Below are 19,465 nucleotides of genomic sequence, written 5' to 3'. Positions count from 1 at the left end.
CACCCTGATCAGAGGGGCCTCATGGGGGCTGGCTTCCTCCTCACCTACGTCCTCACCTGGCTCTACTACACCAGGTGAGCAGGCCTGTCTCTCCCGGGGAAGGTCAGGGATTGGCCCTGAGGTCCAGGTGGGGCCGAGCTGTCCGGCTCTGCCTGGAGTTAGAGCCAAAGTGGCCGAGTCTCTGAGCAGACACCTGTGTGGGCCCCGCAGGTGTGGAGGCCGCCGGAACAGGAGGCAGAGCTCCTGATGGATCCTCCCTTCCTCTCAAGATGGGACTGAGGTGTGGACACCAGGCGAGAGGGACCGTCCTGGGACGTCAATGTCACCTTCTCCCTGGAAGCTCTTGACTCACCTGCCTCCCATGTGCCCCTGGGGTTTCAGTGTGTGGAAGTGACTGAGTGACCACAAGGGGAGTCAGTGCCATGGAGAGAAGACTTTTCCTCCTTTCACCTCCTGAGAGGAGGGGCCGCTGTGCCCGGGAAGCCCTGGATTTCCTCAGGAAGCAGATGCAGGTGCAGAGCAGCCTAGCGAAGGCCTTCATTGGGTTTCCCATGGGAAACACAAGGCAGGGCAGGGTGAGCAGTTCAGGACCAGCTGGTGTGTGTCAGTCTGGGGGATGGGCCTGTGGGCGTGGTCTCCATGTGTCTGGTCCCAGGTGCTGGGTGATTGGGGGCAGGTGGGGAGGCTGGGAATACGGGTTCAGGTTGGGTTGGTTTGCATCTGAAATTCTTTGCTGTCTCTGAGAATGGGCGGGCCCTGGGAGGCCCTGTGTCTCCTTGGCTTCCAATCTGCTTAATGGCTCAAAACATCCTGAGATACAGAAATAAACAATAATACACACCCACTGACGGCCCCCTTGTTTCTGCCTGTGCTTCTCCCATTTGATTTGTCCCCTCTTCCCCCCTCTTTCTTTCTCTCTGTTGGTTCTGCCCACTCATCCCCCACTCCCTGCTCCTCTCTCTCCATTCTCAGCTCAGAGTTGGACTGAAGTTGGCACCTTATCCTCCCCTTGCCCAGGAGTTACCTGGTCACCACCTGAGCTTCTGGTCTCCCGTCTGTAGGTGCTGATACACAGTAGAGTTAGGAGCAGCTCTCCTCTCCCTGTGCATAGACGCCAACCTCAGAATTATTGTCATCACACATTCCAGCATTTAATCATAAATGAAAACATTTATATGGTGTCACATGACCATCGATTTTACTCTGCAGTGTCTGTGGGAGTTTCTTGAGTCCAATGACATCTCCATCTCCTCTTTCTGTTGTTGAAGCTGTTGCAAATAAGGGATGTTGTTTATTCCTTGTAATTATCCTTCAGTTGGTATTTATATCTCTTCTTATTTTTTAAAAATATTTTTATTGATTTCTGAGAGGAAGTTGGAGGGAGAGAGAGCGATAGAAATATCAATGATGAGAGAGAATCATTGATTGGATGCCTCCTCCATATTCTCTCCTGGGGATGAAGCCGGTAACCCAGGCAAGTGGCCTGACTGGGAATCTAACTGTAATCTCCTGGCTTACAGGTTGACACTCAACTCCTGAGCCACACCAGCCAGGCTATATCTACTCATGAATAATAAAAAAATTCAACATTTAAGACACATCTCTCACCATTGGGCATTATTACGTTCATATATCTTACATCTATCAATTTGATAAACTTTAGAGAACATTAATAAGTACTTAGATGTAAACAATTATTTTATTTCCAGTTTTATAGAGATATTTTTTAAACAGAATGCATGCAAGCGTAAGGTGTGCAATGTGCATATTTGATACACTTATATAGTGAAGTGATTACCCCAATAAGGTTCATTAACACTTTCATCCTCTCATGTAATTACCATTGTTATGATTATACTATGAATGATGTATAACCATAACAACTTTCATGTATGTAATACAATCCTGTTCATTGTAGTCATCATGCTGTCCAAGACCTCCCCAGGAATTGTTCATCTTGTAGCTGAAAGTTTGTATCCTTGACGAACATCTCCTCATTTCCTCACCCCCAGCCCTGCATCTCCATTCTACTCTATTTCTGTGAGTTCAGCTTCTTCAGATCCCACCGTGAGAACAAACTGCAGATAAACAATGACTATTTTGAAAAAAAAATTACCCTCAGAGTTATGTTTCTTTCATGCAGTTCTAGGTTTCCATCACAAAATCACTTTCCTCTGTGCAAAAATGGACTCAAAATGTATTAAAGACCTAAATATAATACCCACAAAAGTATAAAACTCTTAGAGGATAACATAGGGGGAAAGCCTGTGACATTGGGTTTTACATCAAAAGCACAGACAAGGAAAGCAAACATAGACAAGTGGGACTGTACGGACTTCAAAACCTGAACACAAGAGGACACTCTCACCAGACTCCAGAGGCCACCTACAGGATGGGAGAGGAACTGTATCTGGTGAGGGGTTAATCTCCAGCATCTATTACAAACTCACACAAGACAACATAAGAAACCCAAATAACACAATTGAAGAAAACGCTAAAAGCTTGAATAGATATTTCTCCAAGGAAGATGTACAAATGGCCAACAAAGTCATGAAGAGAGACGCAACATCAGTAAAACGAAAGAACTACAAATGAAAGCCCTGGCTGGGTGGCTCAGTTGGTTAGTGTTTTCCTGATACACCCAGTTTGCCGGTTCCATCCTGGTCGGGGCACATACAACAATCAACGAAGGAAGGCATGAATCAAAACCTGTAATGAGAGATCACCTCACACCCTGTAGGATGGACACTAAGAAATGAAACCACAGAAAATAACAAGCGCTGGTGAGCAGATGCCAAAATTGGAACCATTCAGCACATTTGGTGGGATTGTAAGAGGGTGTACCCGCTGTTGAAAACAATATGGCAGTTCCTCTAAATATTAAATATAGAATTACCATATCATGGACCATCCTCTCTTGAGGTTATATGTCCAAAAGAACTGAAAACAGGACCTCCAAAAGATATCTGCACTCCCATATCTATAGCAGCATTATTCATATTACTCAAAATCTGTCAGCAACCCAAATATCCATTGGTGGATTAATGCATTAGAAAAGGCCATGGCCAGCTAGTGTGCCTCAGTGGTTGAGTGTCGACCTATGAACCATGAGATCACGGTTCCATTCCTGGTTGTGGGATCCATCCTGAGTGTCGGGCATGCAGAAGGTGGCCGACCAGTGATTCTCTCTCATCATTGATGTTTCCATTTCCCTGTCCTTCTCTCTTCCTCTCTGAAATCAATAACAATATATTTGAAATAAGAAGTTGTAAGTTTTAGACTGTTCTGGATGTTTTAACAAAAGACCGTAGACTGGTAGTTTATAAGTAGCAGGAATTTATTGCTCAAAGACCTGGATGCTGGAAGTCTCTCTCTCCCTCTTCAGTCCCTCTCTTTCACTCTCTCTAAATTCAGTGAAAAAAGTATCTTTGGGTGAGGATTACAGAAACAAACAAACAAAAAAGATAAAAAAAGAGAGAGACATTACAAACTCATACAAGACAACATAACACACCCAAATAACACAATTGAAGAATGGGCTAAACCTTGACCAGACATTTCTCCAAAGATGATGTACAAATTGCCAACAAAGTCATGAAGAGAGACGCAACATCAGCAATCCTACAGAACCATAAAAGAACTCCTTAGGCCTGTAGGGGTTTTGCTTGGTGCATCAGGGCATTAATATTCAAAACCCCAAATCAGATTCCTACACGGACAAGGAAGGTATGGTGAAGGAGCATAGTAGGCCCGCAGTACAGAAAGTGATGGCGGAAGTGTAGTGATAAACAGCTCCAAAGGTCACACACCCAAAACTAGCATTAGAAATTTTATGTCATGTGAGTCTCACCCACACAAAAGTTTCATCATTAGTTTATTTGGAAATCTCTCTCTCTCTCTCTCTCTCTCTCTCTCTCTCTCACAAACACACACAGAGTTCTCTCTCTGGGATGAATTCTGTGGCCCCTCTTGAATGTGAAAATGGTTGCTTCCTTCCCCCAGTTCTTTCGTGTGGGTTGCTTTAGGATGGGCCTTGTGCTCTGAGGTGAGTCAGCGTGGCCCCTTCTCTGTCCCTGAGGCCCATCTTGCCTGGCACAGGATATGGGGAAATTTCCTCTTCTGCATTTCTGTGTATACCCTGTGGCTTGGAGGGAGAGAGAGAAAGGGAGAGAGAAACATAAACCGGTTGCTTCCCATACTTGCCCTGAGCTGGTATGGAAACCTAGGGATGTGTCCTGACCCGGAATTGAACTTGCCACCAATGTGCTGTAGGGACGATGCTTCCACCAAAAGAGCCATCCGGACAGAGCTATCTATTTCCACCTGTAATGTCCTCCCAAGCAGATGTATCATTTCCTCCTCTGAGGAAGTGCATAGTATATATTTGTGATGTGCATCTCTGAATATTCCAGGAACATCGTCAGTTTTGATGTGTCCATGACATCTTTTGTACCATCCTGTTTTTTGTTGGTCACTGTGCTATGAAATGCATTTGAATTTTGCAATGTGATTTTGTCTCTAGAAACCTTGCTGACTCTCTTCTCAAGCCCCTACATGTATCTGTATGTACGTGTGGATTTTCCTATATAGACACAACCCTTGATGGAGAAAGGCAGCTTGGTTTTCTTTTGAATTTCCATAGCTTTTACTTATTGTGTTTCCCTTGCTGGACTCGGACCCGGTGCTGCTGCGTTAGGTGTGGAGCTTGCTGAGCTCACCCCCTATCCCGCCAGGGGAGCCTCCTGCATCCCTAGCTGACTGTGATGTTATCCTGAAGGCCTTTGACATCCCCCCGCGCTCACTGGTTCCTCCCTTGAGATCCCATCAGTCCAGGGCCAGTGAGGCACACAGAGGCCCCACTATGTGCTCCAGCAGCGGGAATGGAATGTCAGGGTTTGTGATGCCCGGGTTGGGACACAGATGGAGCAGAAAGGGATCCCTTCCCATCAGCCTGGGTGGGGTTCTGAACAGGGACCCAGCGATGAGGGGCCAGGAAGGTGGATTTTCATGAACTTTCAGGGGGCAGCGCTGGTGCTGTGCTGAGGTCCCGCCAAATGGGGCGTCCGTTTCTGATGGGGCTTGTGCGCCCTCGCTGTCCCTCAGACACTCAGACACTCGAAGCTAACACAGGTGCGTCCCACGTCCCCAAGAAGCCCTCAGAGCAAAGGCCTTTACCACTCAGCTTTGCCCCTGGGTTCAACCACCCTCCACTGAATTGGGTCTAAAATCCTCTCTCTTTTGCCAGCACTTGGTCTAAAAAACTATTAAAGTGATCATTTTCAAGAATGTTCGACAGTTCCAGCTGGAGGGCAGGTCCTCCTCCCCCCCCGCCCCCCCCTGCCCGAGTCACCAGGACCAGGTCTGAGTGTGCTGGCCCCTGGGCGACCTCCTTCTCCACTTAAACCTCCTCTGGAAGTGGGTCACTTTCAGATTCACATCTGGACACGCCTCAGGGGCCTCAGTACATTTACCTGCAGGGTCAGGTGGGGGAGGAGAGACAGAAAGATTTCTCAGCCACCACCTCACCCCCCAACTCCAGTGCAGGCCAAGTTCCCCTTCCAGCCTGGCCATAGTCTCTCTCCCAGGACTTCCTGTTGGGGTGTCCTAGGCCCCACCCCAGAGCTGGGCACTTCCCTCCCTGACACAGGGACCTGGATCCGCTCTGCCCTGCCAGAGGCAGACATGGTGCCCCTGCTGCTGCTGCCCCTGCTGTGGGGGGGTGAGTGACTGAGGGAGGGGGGTCGGCCGGTGGGGGAGGGGCAGGAGCTGCATCTGAGTTTCTGTGTCCCCCTCCCCCAGGGTCCCTGCAGCAGCCGCCAGGCTATGAGCTCCGAGTGCAGGAATCGGTGACGGTGCAGGAGGGTCTGTGTGTCCATGTGCCCTGCTCCTTCTACCCGTGGAGTTTGGGGTCTTCCTCTACCAAAGTCTACACCTACTGGTACCGGTACAAGGACAACATAAACCATCCTGTGGCCTCGAGCAGCCCAGATAAAGAAGTGAAGAGTGAGACCAAAGGCCGCTTCCTCATCGCGGACCCGACAACCAACAACTGTTCCCTGCAAATCAGAGACGCCAGGTGGAGTGACAGAGGACGCTACTACTTCCGAGTGGAGAGAGGAAATTCTGTGAGATATAGTTACTTACATAAGATGCTGGATTTGCATGTGACAGGTAAGGCAGGGGCCATGGAGGGGACCCAGGGACATGGGACCCCATCTTAGAGGAGCAACTGGACACTGGACACTCCCTGTCCAGGCCGTGGGCCCTGGGTGGTGGGAAGGGACACAGGGCCTGGGTGAGCTCAGCCCGAGGCAGGGCCTCTCTCAGGGTCCCGCTCTGAGTCCCCACCCCTGGAGCCCAGGCACCTGCCTTTCTCCCCTGCAGCCCTGACAGAGAAACCCCACATCCGGATGAGGGAGCCCCTGGAGTCCGGCTGCCCCACACAGCTGGCCTGCAGCCTGCCAGGGGCCTGTGAAGGGGGACGACCTCTCACCTTCTCCTGGGAGGGAGCTGCTGTGGACTCGCTGGACCCCCAGACCCTCCGCTCCTCGGTGCTCACCTTCACCCCGAGGCCCCAGGACCATGACACCAACCTCACCTGTCAGGTTCAGGTCCGAGGATCTTTGTTGTCCACGCAGAGAACCATTTGGCTCAATGTGTCCTGTGAGTGTTGGAGGGGTGGGTGAGTCCATGCGGGCAAGGGAGTGGCGTGCGTGTGTGTGTGTGTGTGTGTGTGTGTGTGTGTGTGTGTGTGTGCAGGAGGCTGAGCTATCCTGAGAACACCCGGGCATGGATCTGCATGTAGGTGGGGAGGGGCCAGAAGAACAGCTCTCCCACCTTCCTGGTTCCCACTGGTGCTCCTTGGGATTGGGGTGACTTCCATCTGAAGTGGGGCCCTATCTTTCTATCTCAGATGCCCCACGTGGGGGCTGGAGGTGGAGGGGAGTTCACCTGCTGGGCTCCCAGCTCCTCTCCTTCAGCCTCTCTGTGCAGAGTGAGGTGCAGGATGGTGTGGGCCGGCCGCCTGGTCAGGTGTTGGGCTGTGGGTGGACTGACACCTGGACAACACGTCACCCTTCTCCCGTCATCCCCAGACAGCCAGCCCTTCAGCAGATGTGTGACTGAGGAGCAGCAGGGCTCCTGGCCCCTGGTCTTCACCCTGATCAGAGGGGCCCTCATGGGGGCTGGCTTCCTCCTCACCTACGTCCTCACCTGGCTCTACTACACCAGGTGAGCAGGCCTGTCTCTCCCGGGGAAGGTCAGGGATTGGCCCTGGGGTCCAGGTGGGGCCGAGCTGTTCAGCTCTGCCTGGAGTTAGAGCGAAAGTGGCCGAGTCTCTGAGCTGACACCTGTGTGGGCCCCGCAGGTGTGGAGGCCCCCGGAACAGGAGGCAGAGCTCCTGATGGATCCTCCCTTCCTCTCAAGATGGGACTGAGGTGTGGACACCAGGCGAGAGGGACCATCCTGGGACGTCAACGTCACCTTCTCCCTGGAAGCTCTTGACTCACCTGCCTCCAATGTGCCCCTGGGGTTTCAGTGTGTGGATGTGACTGAGTGACACCAAGGGGAGTCAGTGCCATGGAGAGAAGACTTTTACTCCTTTCACCTCCTGAGAGGAGGGGCCGCTGTGCCCGGGAAGCCCCGGATTTCCTCAGGAAGCAGATGCAGGTGCAGAGCAGCCTAGCGAAGGCCTTGATTGGGTTTCCCATGGGAAACACAAGGCAGGGCAGGGTGAGCAGTTCAGGACCAGCTGCTGTGTGTCAGTCTGGGGGATGGGCCTGTGGGCGTGGTCTCCATGTGTCTGGTCCCAGGTCCTGGGTCATTTGGGGCAGGTGGGGAGGCTGGGAATACGGGTTCAGGTTGGGTTGGTTTGCATCTGAAATTCTTTGCTGTCTCTGAGAATGGGCGGGCCCTGGGAGGCCCTGTGTCTCCTTGGCTTCCAATCTGCTTAATGGCTCAAAACATCCTGAGATACAGAAATAAACAATAATACACACCCACTGACGGCCCCCTTGTTTCTGCCTGTGCTTCTCCCATTTGACTTGTTCCCCTCCCGCCTCTTTCTCTCTCTCTGTTGGTTCTGCCCACTCATCCCCCACCCCCTCCTCCTCTCTCTCCATTCTCAGGCCCAGAGACGGACTGAAGTTGGCACCTTATCCTCCCCTTTCCCAGGAGTTACCTGGTCACCACCTGAGCTTCTGGTCTCCCATCTGTAGGTGCTGATACACAGTAGAGTTAGGAGCAGCTCTCCTCTCCCTGTGCATAGACGCCAACCTCAGAATTACTGTTATAACACATCCCAGCATTTAATCATAAATGAGATCATTTCCGTGATATCACATTACCATTGATTTTACTATTTAGTGTCGGTTGGAGTTTCTTGAGTCCAGTTATATCTGGATCTTCTCTTTTTGTTGTTGCTGCTGTTAGACCTGTTTCAAGTAAGGGATTTTGTTTATTCCTTGTACTTATTCTTAAATTGGTATTTATCTCTTCTTATTTTTTTTAAATATTTGTATTGATTTCTGAGAGGAAGTTGGAAGGAGATAGAGCGATAGAAATATCAATTTTGCGAGAGTCATTCATGGCCTGTTTCTTCTACGTTCTCAAATGGGATGAAGCCTGTCACTCAGGCATGTGCCCTGACCAGGAGTCAAACCCTGACCTCTTGGTTCATAGATTAATGTTCAATCCCTTAGCCATACCGGCTGGACTATATCTATCATTGAATAATAACAAATTTCAACATTTAAGACACATCCACCTATACTCTTTCCATTTTGTATTGTTATTGCATATAGCTTACAGCTATAAATTTGATAAACTTCAGAGAACATTAATAATTACTTGGATGTAAACAATTATTTTATTTCCAGATTAACTGAGATATTTTTGATATAGAATGGATGGCAGTTTAAGGTATGCAATGTGCATATTTGATGCACCTACATAGTGAAGTGATTACCACAATAAGGGTCATCAACACCTCCATCCTCTCATGTAATTACCATTTTTATGGTTATAACACTGATGATGTATAACCATAAAAACTTTCAGGAATATAATACAATCCTGTTAATTGTAGTCATCATGCTGTCCAGTACATCCCCAGGAATTATTCATCTTGTAGCTGAAAGTTTGTATCCTAGACCAACATTTCCCCATTTCCTCACCTCTAGCTCAGCATCACCGTTCTACTCTCTTTCTGTGAGTCCAACTTCTTTAGATTCCACTGTGAGAACACACTGCAGGTAAACAATGACTATTTTGAAAAATAACCCTCACAGTTATGCTTCCCTCATTCAGTTCTAGGTTTCCATCACATAATCACTTTCCTCTATGAAAAATGAACTAAAAATGTATTAAAGACCTAAATATAATACCCATAATTTAGAACTCTTCGAGGAAAACATAGGGGGAAAACCTAGGACATTGGGTTTTGCAATGATTTCCTGCGTATTTACACCAAAAGCACAGACAAGGGAAGCAAACATAGACAAGTGGGACTGTACCAACTTCAAAACCTGAGCACAAAAGGACACTCTCACCAGACTCCAGAGGCCACCTACAGGATGGGAGAGGAACTGTATCTGTTAAGGAGTTAATATCCAGCATGTATTACAAACTCACACAAGACAACATAAGAAACCCAAATAACACAATTGAAGAAATGGCTAAAACCTTGACTAGATGATGTACAAATGGCCAACAAAGTCATGAAGGGAGACTCCACATCAGTAATCCTACAGAACTTCACATGAAAGCCCTGCCTGTGTGGCTCAGTTGGTTAGTGTCTTTCTGATACACCCAGTTTTCCATGTCCATCCTGGTTGGGGCACATACAACAATCAACCAATGAATCAAAACTATAATGAGAGATCACCTCACACCCTGTAGGATGGCCACTAAGGAATGAAAGCACAGAAAATAACAAGCGCTGGTGAGCATGTCCCAAAATGGGAACCATTCCACATACTTGGTGGGATTGTAAGAGGGTGTGCCGGCTATGGAAACAATATGGCAGTTCCTCCAAAAATTAAAGATAGAATTACCGTATTATGTAACAACCCCTCTTGAGGTTACATGCCCAAAAACACTGAAAGCAGGACCTCAAAATGATACCTACATTCCCATATTTATAGCAGCATTATTCATATTACTCAACATCTGTCAGCAACCCAAATATCCATTGGTGGATAAATACACTAGAAAAGGTCATGGCCAGCTGGCGTGCCTCAGTGGTTGAGTGTCAACCTATGAACCATGAGAGCACAGTGCCATTCCTGGCTGCAGGATCCATCCCAAGAATGAGGTCCGCAGGAGGAGGCCGATCAATGATTCTCTCTCATCATTGATGTTTCCATGTCTCTATCCTTCTACCTTCCTCTGAAATCTATAAAATATATTTTTGAAATAAAAGGTCGTATGTCTTAGACTTTTTCAGATATTTTAACAAAAGACCATAAACTGGTGGTTTATAAATAGCACGGATTTATTGCTCAAAGACCTGGAAGTTGGAAGTCTCTCGCTCCCGCTCCCTCCCTCTCTATCACTCTCTCTAAATTCAATGAAAAAAATATTTTTGGGTGAGGATTAAGGAAACAAACAAACAAACAAACAAACAAACAGAAAAGATAAAAGAAAAGAGAGAGACATTACAAATTCATACAAGACAACATAAAAACCCAAATAACACAATTGAAGAATGAGCTAAACCTTGACTAGACATTTCTCCAAAGATGATGTACAAATGGCCAACGAAGTCATATAAAACAGACTCCACATCAGCAATCCTACAGAACCATGAAAGATCTCCTTAGGCCTGTGGGGGTTTTGCTTGGTGCATCAGGGCATTAATATTCAAAACCACAGATTAGATTCCTACTGACAAGGAAGGTATGGGGAAGGAGCATAGTAGGCCCGAGTACAGAGAGTGATGGGGGAAGTGTAGTGATAAGCAGCTCCAAAGGTCACACACCCAAAACTAGCATTAGATTTTATGTCATGTGAGTCTCACCTCCACAAAAGTTTCGTCATTAGTTTATTTGTAAATCACACACACACACACACACACACACACACACACACACACACACTCCTCTCTCTGGGATGAATTCTGTGGCCTTCTTGAATGTGAAATGGTTGCTTCCTTCCCTCAGTCCTTCGTGTGGGTTGCTTTAGGATGGGCCTTGTGCTCTGAGGTGAGTCAGCCGGGCCCCTTCTCTGCCCCTGAGGCCCATCTTGCTGGCACAGGTTATGGGGAAATTTCCTCTTCTGCATTTCTGTCTATACTTTGTGGCTTGGAGAGAGAGAGAGAGAGAGAGATATCAATGTGAGAGAGAAACAGAAATAGTTTGCCTCCCATACTTGCCCTGAGCTGGTATGGAAACTGAGGTATGTGCCCTGAACCGGAATTGACTCTGCAACCTATGTGCTGTAGGGAGGATGCTTCCACCAACTGAGCCATCCGGCCAGGGCTATCTATTTCCACCTGTAATGTCCTCCCAAACAGATGTATCATTTCCTCCCCTGAGGAATTGCATAGTATATTTTTGTGATGTGCATCTCTGAATATTCCAGGAATGATATAAGTTTTGATGTGACCATGACATCTTTTATACCATCCTGTGTTTCGTTGATCACTGTGCTATACGGATGCATTTGAGTTTTGCAATGTGATTTTGTCTCTAGAAACCTTGCTGACTCTCTTCTCAAGCCCCTACATGTATCTGTATGTACGTGTGGATTTACCTATATAGACACAATCCTTGATGGAGAAAGTCAGCTTGGTTTTCTTTGGAATTTCCATAGCTTTTACTTATTGCTCTTGCCTTGCTGGACTCGGACCCGGTGCTGCTGCGTTAGGTGTGGAGCTTGCTGAGCTCACCCCCTATCCCTCCAGGGGAGCCTCCTGCATCCCTAGCTGACTGTGAGGTTACCCTGAAGGCCTTTGACATCCCCCCGCGCTCACTGGTGCCGCCCTTGAGGTTCCATCAGTCAAGGGCAGCGAGGCACACAAAAGCCCCACTATGTGCTCCAGCAGCGGGAATGGAATGTCAGGGTTTGTGATGCCCGGGCTGGGACACAGATGGAGCAGAAAGGGATCCCTTCCCATCAGCCTGGGTGGGGCTCTGAACAGGGACCCAGAGATGAGGGGCCAGGAAGGTGGATTTTCATGAACTTTCAGGCGACAGCGTTGCTGCTGTGCTGAGGTCCCGCCAAATGGGGCGTCCGTTTCCGATGGGGCTTGTGTGCCCTCGCTGTCCCTCAGACACTCAGACCCTCGAGCTAACACAGGTGCGTCCCACGTCCCCAAGAAGCCCTCAGAGCCAAAGCCTTTACCACTCAGCTTTGACCCTGGGTTCCACCCTCCACTGGACTTGGGTCTAAATTCCTCTCTTTTCCTCCCACTTGGTCTAAAAAAGTTTAAAGTGATCCTTTTCCCCGAGTCCCCAGGACCAGCTCTGAGTGTGCTGGTCCCTGGGCGACTTCCCTCCCCACTTACACATCCTCTGTAAGGGGGTCACTTTCAGATTCACATCTGGACAAGCCACTCAACCCCTAGGGTCCTCAGCATATTTACCTGCAGGGTCATGGAGGGTGAGGGTGGGGGAGGGGAGACAGGAAGATTTCTCAGCCACCCCACCCCCCAACTCCTGTGGAGGCCAAGTTCCCCTTCCAGCCTGGGCACAGTCTCTCCCCCAGGACTTCCTGTTGGGGTGTCCTAGGCCTCACCCCAGAGCTGGGCACTTCCCTCCCTGACACAGGGCCCTGGACCCGCTCTGCCCTGCCAGAGGCAGACATGGTGCCCCTGCTGCTGCTGCCCCTGCTGTGGGGGGTGAGTATCTGAGGGAGGGGGGGCTGGGCAAGTGTGGGAGGTGCGGGGGTTGCATCTGAGCCTCTGTGTCCCCCTCCCCCAGGGTCCCTGCAGCAGCCGCCAGGCTATGAGCTCCAAGTGCAGGAATCGGTGACAGTGCAGGAGGGTCTGTGTGTCCACGTGCCCTGCTCCTTCTCCTACCCGTGGAGTTCGTGGTCTTCCCCTAGTGAACTCTACACCTACTGGTACCGGAAGGGGGACAACACAAACCGTAATGCTCCTGTGGCCTCCAGCAACCCAGATAAATCAGAGAATACAAAGACTGAAGGCCGCTTCCTCCTCGCGGACCCCACAGCCAACAAGTGTTCCCTGCAAATCAGAGACGCCAGGAGGAGCGACTCAGGACGCTACTTCCTCCGAGTGGAGATAGGATATTCTGGTGGATTTAGTTACCAAGAGAAGATGCTGGATTTGCAGGTGACAGGTACGGCAGGGGCCCCGGAGAGGATCAGGGACAGGGGACCCCGTCTTAGAGCAGCAAATGGACACTGGACACTCCCTGTCCAGGCTGTGGGCCCTGGGTGGTGGGAAGAGACACAGGGCCTGGGTGAGCTCAGCCCGAGGCAGGGCCTCTCTCAGGGTCCCGCTCTGAGTCCTCACCCCTGGGGCCCAGGCACCTGCCTTTCTCCCCTGCAGCCCTGACAGAGAAACCCCGCATCCGTGTACGGGAGCCTCTGGATTCCGGCCGCCCCACACAGCTGGCCTGCAGCCTGCCAGGGGCCTGCGAAGGGGGACAACGTTTCACCTTCTCCTGGGCGGGAGCCGCTGTGGACTCGCTGGACCCCCTGAACCGCAGCTCCTCGGTGCTCACCTTCACCCCGAGGCCCCGGGACCATGGCACCAGCCTCACCTGTCAGGTGAAACGGGAATGGACCCAGTGAACCACACAGACCACCATCTGGCTCAATGTCTCCTGTGAGTGTTGGAGGGGGGGTTGGATCTATGGGGGCAGTGAGGTGGCCTATGTGTGTGCGTGTGTGTGTGTGTGTGTGTGTGTGTGTGTGTGTGCTGGAGGCTGAGCTAACCTGAGAACACTCATGCATGGATGTGTGTGTAGGTGGGGAGGGGCCAGAAGGACAGCTCTCCCCGCTTCCCAGTTCCCACCGCCCCTCCTGGGATTGGGGTGACTTCCATCTGAAGGGGGGCCCTGTCTTTCTATCCCAGATGCCCCAGGGAACCTCACCATAGGCTTCTCCTTCAGAAACGATACAGGTAGGAAAGAACCCCTCCTCTCTGGGCTGGGACCTGCCCCGGGGCCCTGGTGGGGCAGAGGGGGGAGCAGGAGTTTGAATGGGATGAGACATGGGAAGGGCAAGGATGAAAGGCGTCACCCCAGTCCCTAACCTCTGGTGTGTGGGTGCCTGCATCTGGGTTCCACACACACATCTCTCTCTCTCTCTCTCTCTCTCTTCCTCATAACCGTTCTCCCCAAAGTCTTTGAGAATCTGCAAAACACATCCCTAACCATCCTGAAAGGCGAGGATTTGAGGCTGCGCTGTGAGGCTGACAGCTACCCCCCTGCCAAGCTGAGCTGGTTCCGGGGGTCCCCAGGCCTGAACGCCACCCCCATCTCCAGCACCGCGATCCTGGAGCTGCCTCGCGTGGGGCCTGCACAGGAAGGAGAGTTCACCTGCCAAGCTCTGCACCCGCTGGGCTCCCACAGCGTCTCTCTCAGCCTCTCCGTGGTCTGTGAGTGGGGAGACCCCCGGGGGGCAGGACAGCTGGGTTCTGGGGAGATTAGAGGCACCGCCGACCCTTCTCCTCGCTCCCCACAGATCCCCCGCAGCTGCTGGGACCCTCCTGCTCCTGGGAGGACCAGGGTCTGCACTGCAGCTGCTCCTCCAGGGCCCAGCCGGCCCCCTCCCTGCGCTGGCGGCTGGGGGCGGAGCTGCTGGAGGGGAACCATGGCAACGCGTCCCAGGTGGTCAGCTCCAGCTCAGAGGGGCCCTGGACCAACAGCTCCCTGAGCCTCCTCACGGGGCTCAGCCCTGACCTCAGACTCAGCTGTGAGGCCTGGAATGTGCACGGGACCCAGGGCGCCTCTGTCCTGCTGCTGCCAAGTCAGGGCCTGCTGTGGGCAGAGGCCACGGAGGAAGGAGTGGGTCAGAGAGAGGGTGGGGCTGGGGGTGGGGGCTGCGTGGGGACAGGGGGGATTGCTAGGACAGGGCCTGCCTCTCCTGCCTGAACAGAACCGACAGCGGGTCTGGGAGGAGGTGGGAAGAGGAGAGACCGAGTCCTGGGAGTGGGTGGTGTCACCTGAGCTGGTGCTGGAGGAACAAGCCCTGAGCCCCTCCAGCCCTCAGCACCAGGGCTCCTGGAGCTGCCCCATGTGGGGCTGGAGGCGGAGGGGAGTTCACCTGCCAGGCTCAGTACCCAGAGGGCTCCCAGCACGTCTCCTTCAGCCTCTCTGTGCAGAGTGAGGTGCAGGACAGGTGTGGGGCGGCCGCCTGGTCAGGTGATGGGCTGTGGGTGGACCGAGTCCTGGACAATATGTCACCCTTCTGTCGTCCCAGGCAGCCCGCACTCCAGCAGATGTGTGACTGAGGAGCAGCAGGGCTCCTGGCCCCTGGTCCTCACCCTGATCAGAGGGGCCCTCATGGGGGCTGGCTTCCTCCTCACCTACGTCCTCACCTGGCTCTACTACACCAGGTGAGCAGGCCTGTCTCTCCCGGGGAAGGTCAGGGATGGGCCCTGAGGTGCAGGTGGGGCCGAGCTGTCCGGCTCTGCCTGGAGTTAGAGCCAAAGTGGCGGAGTCTCTGAGCTGACACCTGTGTGGGCCCCGCAGGTGTGGAGGCCCCCGGAACAGGAGGGCAGAGCTCCTGATGGATCCTCCCTTCCTCTCAAGATGGACTGAGGTGTGGACACCAGGCTACAGGGACCGTCCTGGGACGTCCATGTCACCATCTCCCTGGAAGTTCTTGACTCACCTGCCTCCAATGTGCCAGTGGGGTTTCAGTGTGTGGAAGTGACGGAGTGACCACAAGGGGAGTCAGTGCCATGGAGAGAAGACTTTTACTCCTTTCACCTCCTGAGAGGAGGGCCCGCTGTGCCCGGGAAGCCCCGGATTTCCTCAGGAAGCAGATGCAGGTGCAGGGCAGCCTACCGAAGGCCTTGGTTGGGGTTTCCATGGGAAACGCAAGGCAGGGCAGGGTGAGCAGTTCAGGACCAGCTGGTGTGTGTCAGTCTGGGGGATGGGCCTGTGGGCGTGGTCTCCATGTGTCTGGTCCCAGGTCCTGGGTGATTTGGGGCAGGTGGGGAGGCTGGGAATATGGGCTCAGGTTGGGTTGGTTTGCATCTGAAATTCTTTGTTGTCTTTGAGAATGGGCGGGCCCTGGGAGGCTGTGTGTCTCCTTGGCTTCCAATCTGTTTAATGGCTCAAAACATAAGATACAGAAATAAACAATAATACACACCCACTGACGGCCCCTTGTTTCTGCCTGTGCTTCTCCCATTTGACTTGTTCCCCTCCCCCTTCTTTCTTTCTCTCTGTTGCTTCTGCCCACTCATCCCCCACCCCCTGCTCCTCTCTCTCCATTCTCAGCCCAGAGAGGGACCGAAGTTGGCCCCTTATCCTCCGCTTGCCCTGAAGTTACCTGGTCACCACCTGAGCTTCTGGTCTCCCATCTGTAGGTGCTGATACACAGTAGAGTTAGGAGCAGCTCTCCTCTCCCTGTGCATAGACGCCAACCTCAGAATTATTGTCATAGCACATCCCAGCATTTAATCATAAATGAGAACGTTTCTGTGATGTCACATGACAATTGATTTTACTCTTTAGTGTCTCTGGGAGTTTCTTGAGTCCAATTACATCTGGATCTCTTCTTGTTGTTGCAGTTGTTGAACCTTTTGCAAGCACGGGATTTTGTTTATTCCTTGTAATTATTCTTCAATTGGTATTTATATCTCTTCTTATTCTTTGAAATATTTTTATTGATTTTTGAGAGGAAAAGAGAGGGAGAGAGAGAGAGAGAGAGAGAGAGAGAGAGAGAGAGAGAGAGATCAATGAGAGAGAGAATCATTGACTGGATGCCTCCTCCACATCCCCTACTGGGGTTGAAGCCCATAACCCAGGCATATAGCCTGACTGGGAATCGAACTGTGACCTCCTGGTCCATAGGCCGGCACTCAACTTCTGAGCCACATGGGCCAGGCTATATCTATTAATGAATAATAAAAAATTCAATATTTAAGACACTTGCTCTCACCATTTTGTATTATTACGATCATATATCTTACATCTATCAATTTGATAAACTTTATAGAACATTAATAATTACTTGGATGTAAACAATTATTTTTTTTCCAGATTTATTGAGATATTTTTAAAAAATATATTTTATTGATTTTTTACAGAGAGGAAGGGGAAGGGATAGAGAGTTAGAAACATCGATGTGAGAGAAACATGGATCAGCTGCCTCCTGCACACCCCCCACTGGGGATGAGCCCACAACCAAGGTACATGCCCTTGACCGGAATCGAACCTGGGACTCTTCAGTCCACAGGCTGACGCTCTAGCCACTAAGCCAAACCTGTCAGGGCGAGATATTTTTTAAACAGAATGCATGCAAGCATAACATTTCCATACTCTCCTAATTATCCTTGTTATGATTTTAATACGAACGATGTATAACCATAACAACTTTCAGGGGTAGAATACAATCCTGTTAATTATAGACATCATGCTGTCCAGTACATCCCCAGGAATTATTCATCTTGTAGGTGAAAGTTACCCTTGACCAACATCTCCCCATTTCCCCACCCCCAGCCCCTGCATCACCGTTCTCCTCTCTTTCTGTGAGCTCAGTGTGTTTAGACCCCACTGTGAGAACACACTGCAGGTAAACAATGACTATTTTGAAAAATACCCCTCACAGTTTTGTTTCTTCCATGCAGTTCTAGGTTTCCATCACAGAACCACTTTCCTCTACACAGAAATTAACTCAAAATAGATTAAAGACCTAAATTTAATACAGACAACCATAAAACTCTTATAGGGAAACATCGGGGGAAAGCCCGTGACGTTGGATTCTGCAACGAATTCCTGCATATTTCCATCAAAGTCACAGACAAGGAAAGCAAACATAGACAAGTGGGATGTACCAACTTCAAACCCTGAGCACAAAAGGACACTCTCATTAGACTCCAGAGGCCACCTACAGGATGGGAGAGACACTGTATGTGTGCAGGAGTTAATATCCAGCATGTATTACAAACTCACACAAGACAACATAAGAAACCCAAGTAACACAATTGAAGAAAAGACTAAAACCTTGAATAGACATTTCTCCAAAGATGATGTACAAATGGCCAACTATGTCATGAAGAGAGACGCAACATCAGTAAGATGACAGAACTACAAATGAAAGCCCTGGCTGGGTGGCTCAGTTGGTGAGTGACTTCCTGATACACCCAGTTTGCTGGTTCCATCCTGGTTGGGGCACATACAACAATCAGCCAATGAATGCGTAAATGAAAACTATAATGAGAGATCACCTCACACCCTTTAGGATGGCCACTGTGAATTGAAACCACAGAAAATAACAAGTGTTGGTGAGCGTGTTCCAAAATGGAAACCGTTCAGCACATTTGGTGGGATTGTCAGAGGGTGTACTGGCTATGGACACAATATGGCAGTTCCTCCAAAAATTAAAAATAGAACTACCATGACATGTAACATCCCCTCTTGAGGTTATACACTGAGTGGCCAGATTATTATGACCGGCCAGATTATTATGACCACCCCATCAGTACTTCATTAAGACTTACAAAAATACTGAATATTGAAAATTTCCTAAGCAAATACTCTCAAGGTTTTTTATTATTATTATTATTATTATTATTATTATTTGCATAAATAATTCACTTCATTGTACTGATGGAATGGTCATAATAATCTGGGTACTTAGTGTATATCCAAAAGAACTGAAAGCAGGACCTCAAAAAGATACCTGCACTCCTATATCTACAGCAGCATTATTCACATTAGTCAAAAGGTGTCAGCCAGCAACCCAAATGTCCATTGATGGATAATAGCATTAAAAAAGGTCATGGCCAGCTGGCCTGGCTCAGTGGCTGAGTGTCAACCTATGATCCATGAGATCACCTTCCATTCCTGGTTGCAGGATCCATCCTGAGTGTGGGGCCAGCAGGAGGAGGCAGATCAATAATTCTCTCTCATCACTGATATTTCCATTTCCCTCTCCTTCTCCCTTCCTCTCTGAAATCAACAAAAATATATTTGAAATAAAAGGTCATATGTCTTAGACTTTTTCGGATATTTTAACAAAAGACCATGGACTGGAGGCTTATAAAGAGCAGGGATTTATGGCTCCAAGACCTGGAAGCTGGAAGTCTCTCTCTCCCTCCACTTCCTTCCCTCTCTTCCACTCTCTCTAAATTCAATGAAAAAAATATCTTTGGGTGAGGATTAACGAAACAAACAAAAACTAAAGAAAAGAGAAGAGAAAGACATTACAAACGCATACAAGACAACATAACACACCCAAATAACACAATTGAAGAATGGGCTAAACCTTGACTAGACATTTCTCCAAAGATGATGTACAAATGACCAACAAAGTCATTAAA

The 19,465-nt window shown here is 49.9% G+C and overlaps 2 protein-coding genes and 1 long non-coding RNA gene across 5 annotated transcripts in view; all 3 read left to right on the top strand.

Annotated features, from left to right (window-relative positions):
• The window catches only part of LOC102433554 (sialic acid-binding Ig-like lectin 14), a 17,378-nt gene extending 1,532 nt beyond the window's left edge, over positions 1-15,846 (top strand). The window contains exons 4-5 of the mRNA XM_023748156.1: positions 15,391-15,526; positions 15,663-15,846. Coding sequence (XP_023603924.1) covers positions 15,391-15,526; positions 15,663-15,846 — 320 coding nt within the window. The remainder of the gene's footprint in view (positions 1-15,390; positions 15,527-15,662) is intronic.
• Positions 18-844, top strand: LOC111824321. The gene is made up of 2 exons (XR_002827397.1): positions 18-74; positions 211-844. It is a non-coding gene; the product is annotated as an uncharacterized LOC111824321 (long non-coding RNA).
• On the top strand, positions 5,591-16,855 carry LOC111824320 (sialic acid-binding Ig-like lectin 14). 3 transcript variants are annotated; one of them, XM_023748160.1, is made up of 6 exons: positions 5,591-5,719; positions 5,800-6,171; positions 6,385-6,663; positions 7,095-7,230; positions 7,367-7,436; positions 15,733-16,855. In XM_023748160.1, the coding sequence occupies exons 1-5, from the start codon at positions 5,683-5,685 to the stop codon at positions 7,401-7,403; spliced, it is 861 nt and encodes a 286-aa protein (XP_023603928.1). In that variant the 5' UTR covers positions 5,591-5,682; the 3' UTR covers positions 7,404-7,436; positions 15,733-16,855. The 3 variants fall into 3 exon arrangements, 2 of the variants coding, with proteins under 2 accessions (XP_023603928.1, XP_023603927.1); XR_002827396.1 differs by lacking the exon at positions 15,733-16,855 and having other exon boundaries at positions 7,099-7,230; XM_023748159.1 differs by lacking the exon at positions 15,733-16,855 and having other exon boundaries at positions 7,367-8,000.
• Positions 16,856-19,465: the final 2,610 nt, after the last annotated feature.

Source organism: Myotis lucifugus, unplaced genomic scaffold, assembly GCF_000147115.1.
Source record: "Myotis lucifugus unplaced genomic scaffold, Myoluc2.0 scaffold_1169, whole genome shotgun sequence".
Lineage (NCBI taxonomy): Eukaryota > Metazoa > Chordata > Mammalia > Chiroptera > Vespertilionidae > Myotis > Myotis lucifugus.
This window is presented reverse-complemented; position numbering and strand designations above follow the sequence as displayed.

Coding starts and splice junctions, on each gene's coding strand:
- LOC111824320 (XM_023748160.1), top strand. CDS start 5,683: ATGGTGCCCCTGCTGCTGCTGCCCCTGCTGTGGGGGG. Junction 5,720..5,799: donor GCTGCCCCTGCTGTGGGGGG/GTGAGTGACTGA, acceptor CCCCTCCCCCAG/GGTCCCTGCAGCAGCCGCCA. Junction 6,172..6,384: donor GCTGGATTTGCATGTGACAG/GTAAGGCAGGGG, acceptor TCTCCCCTGCAG/CCCTGACAGAGAAACCCCAC.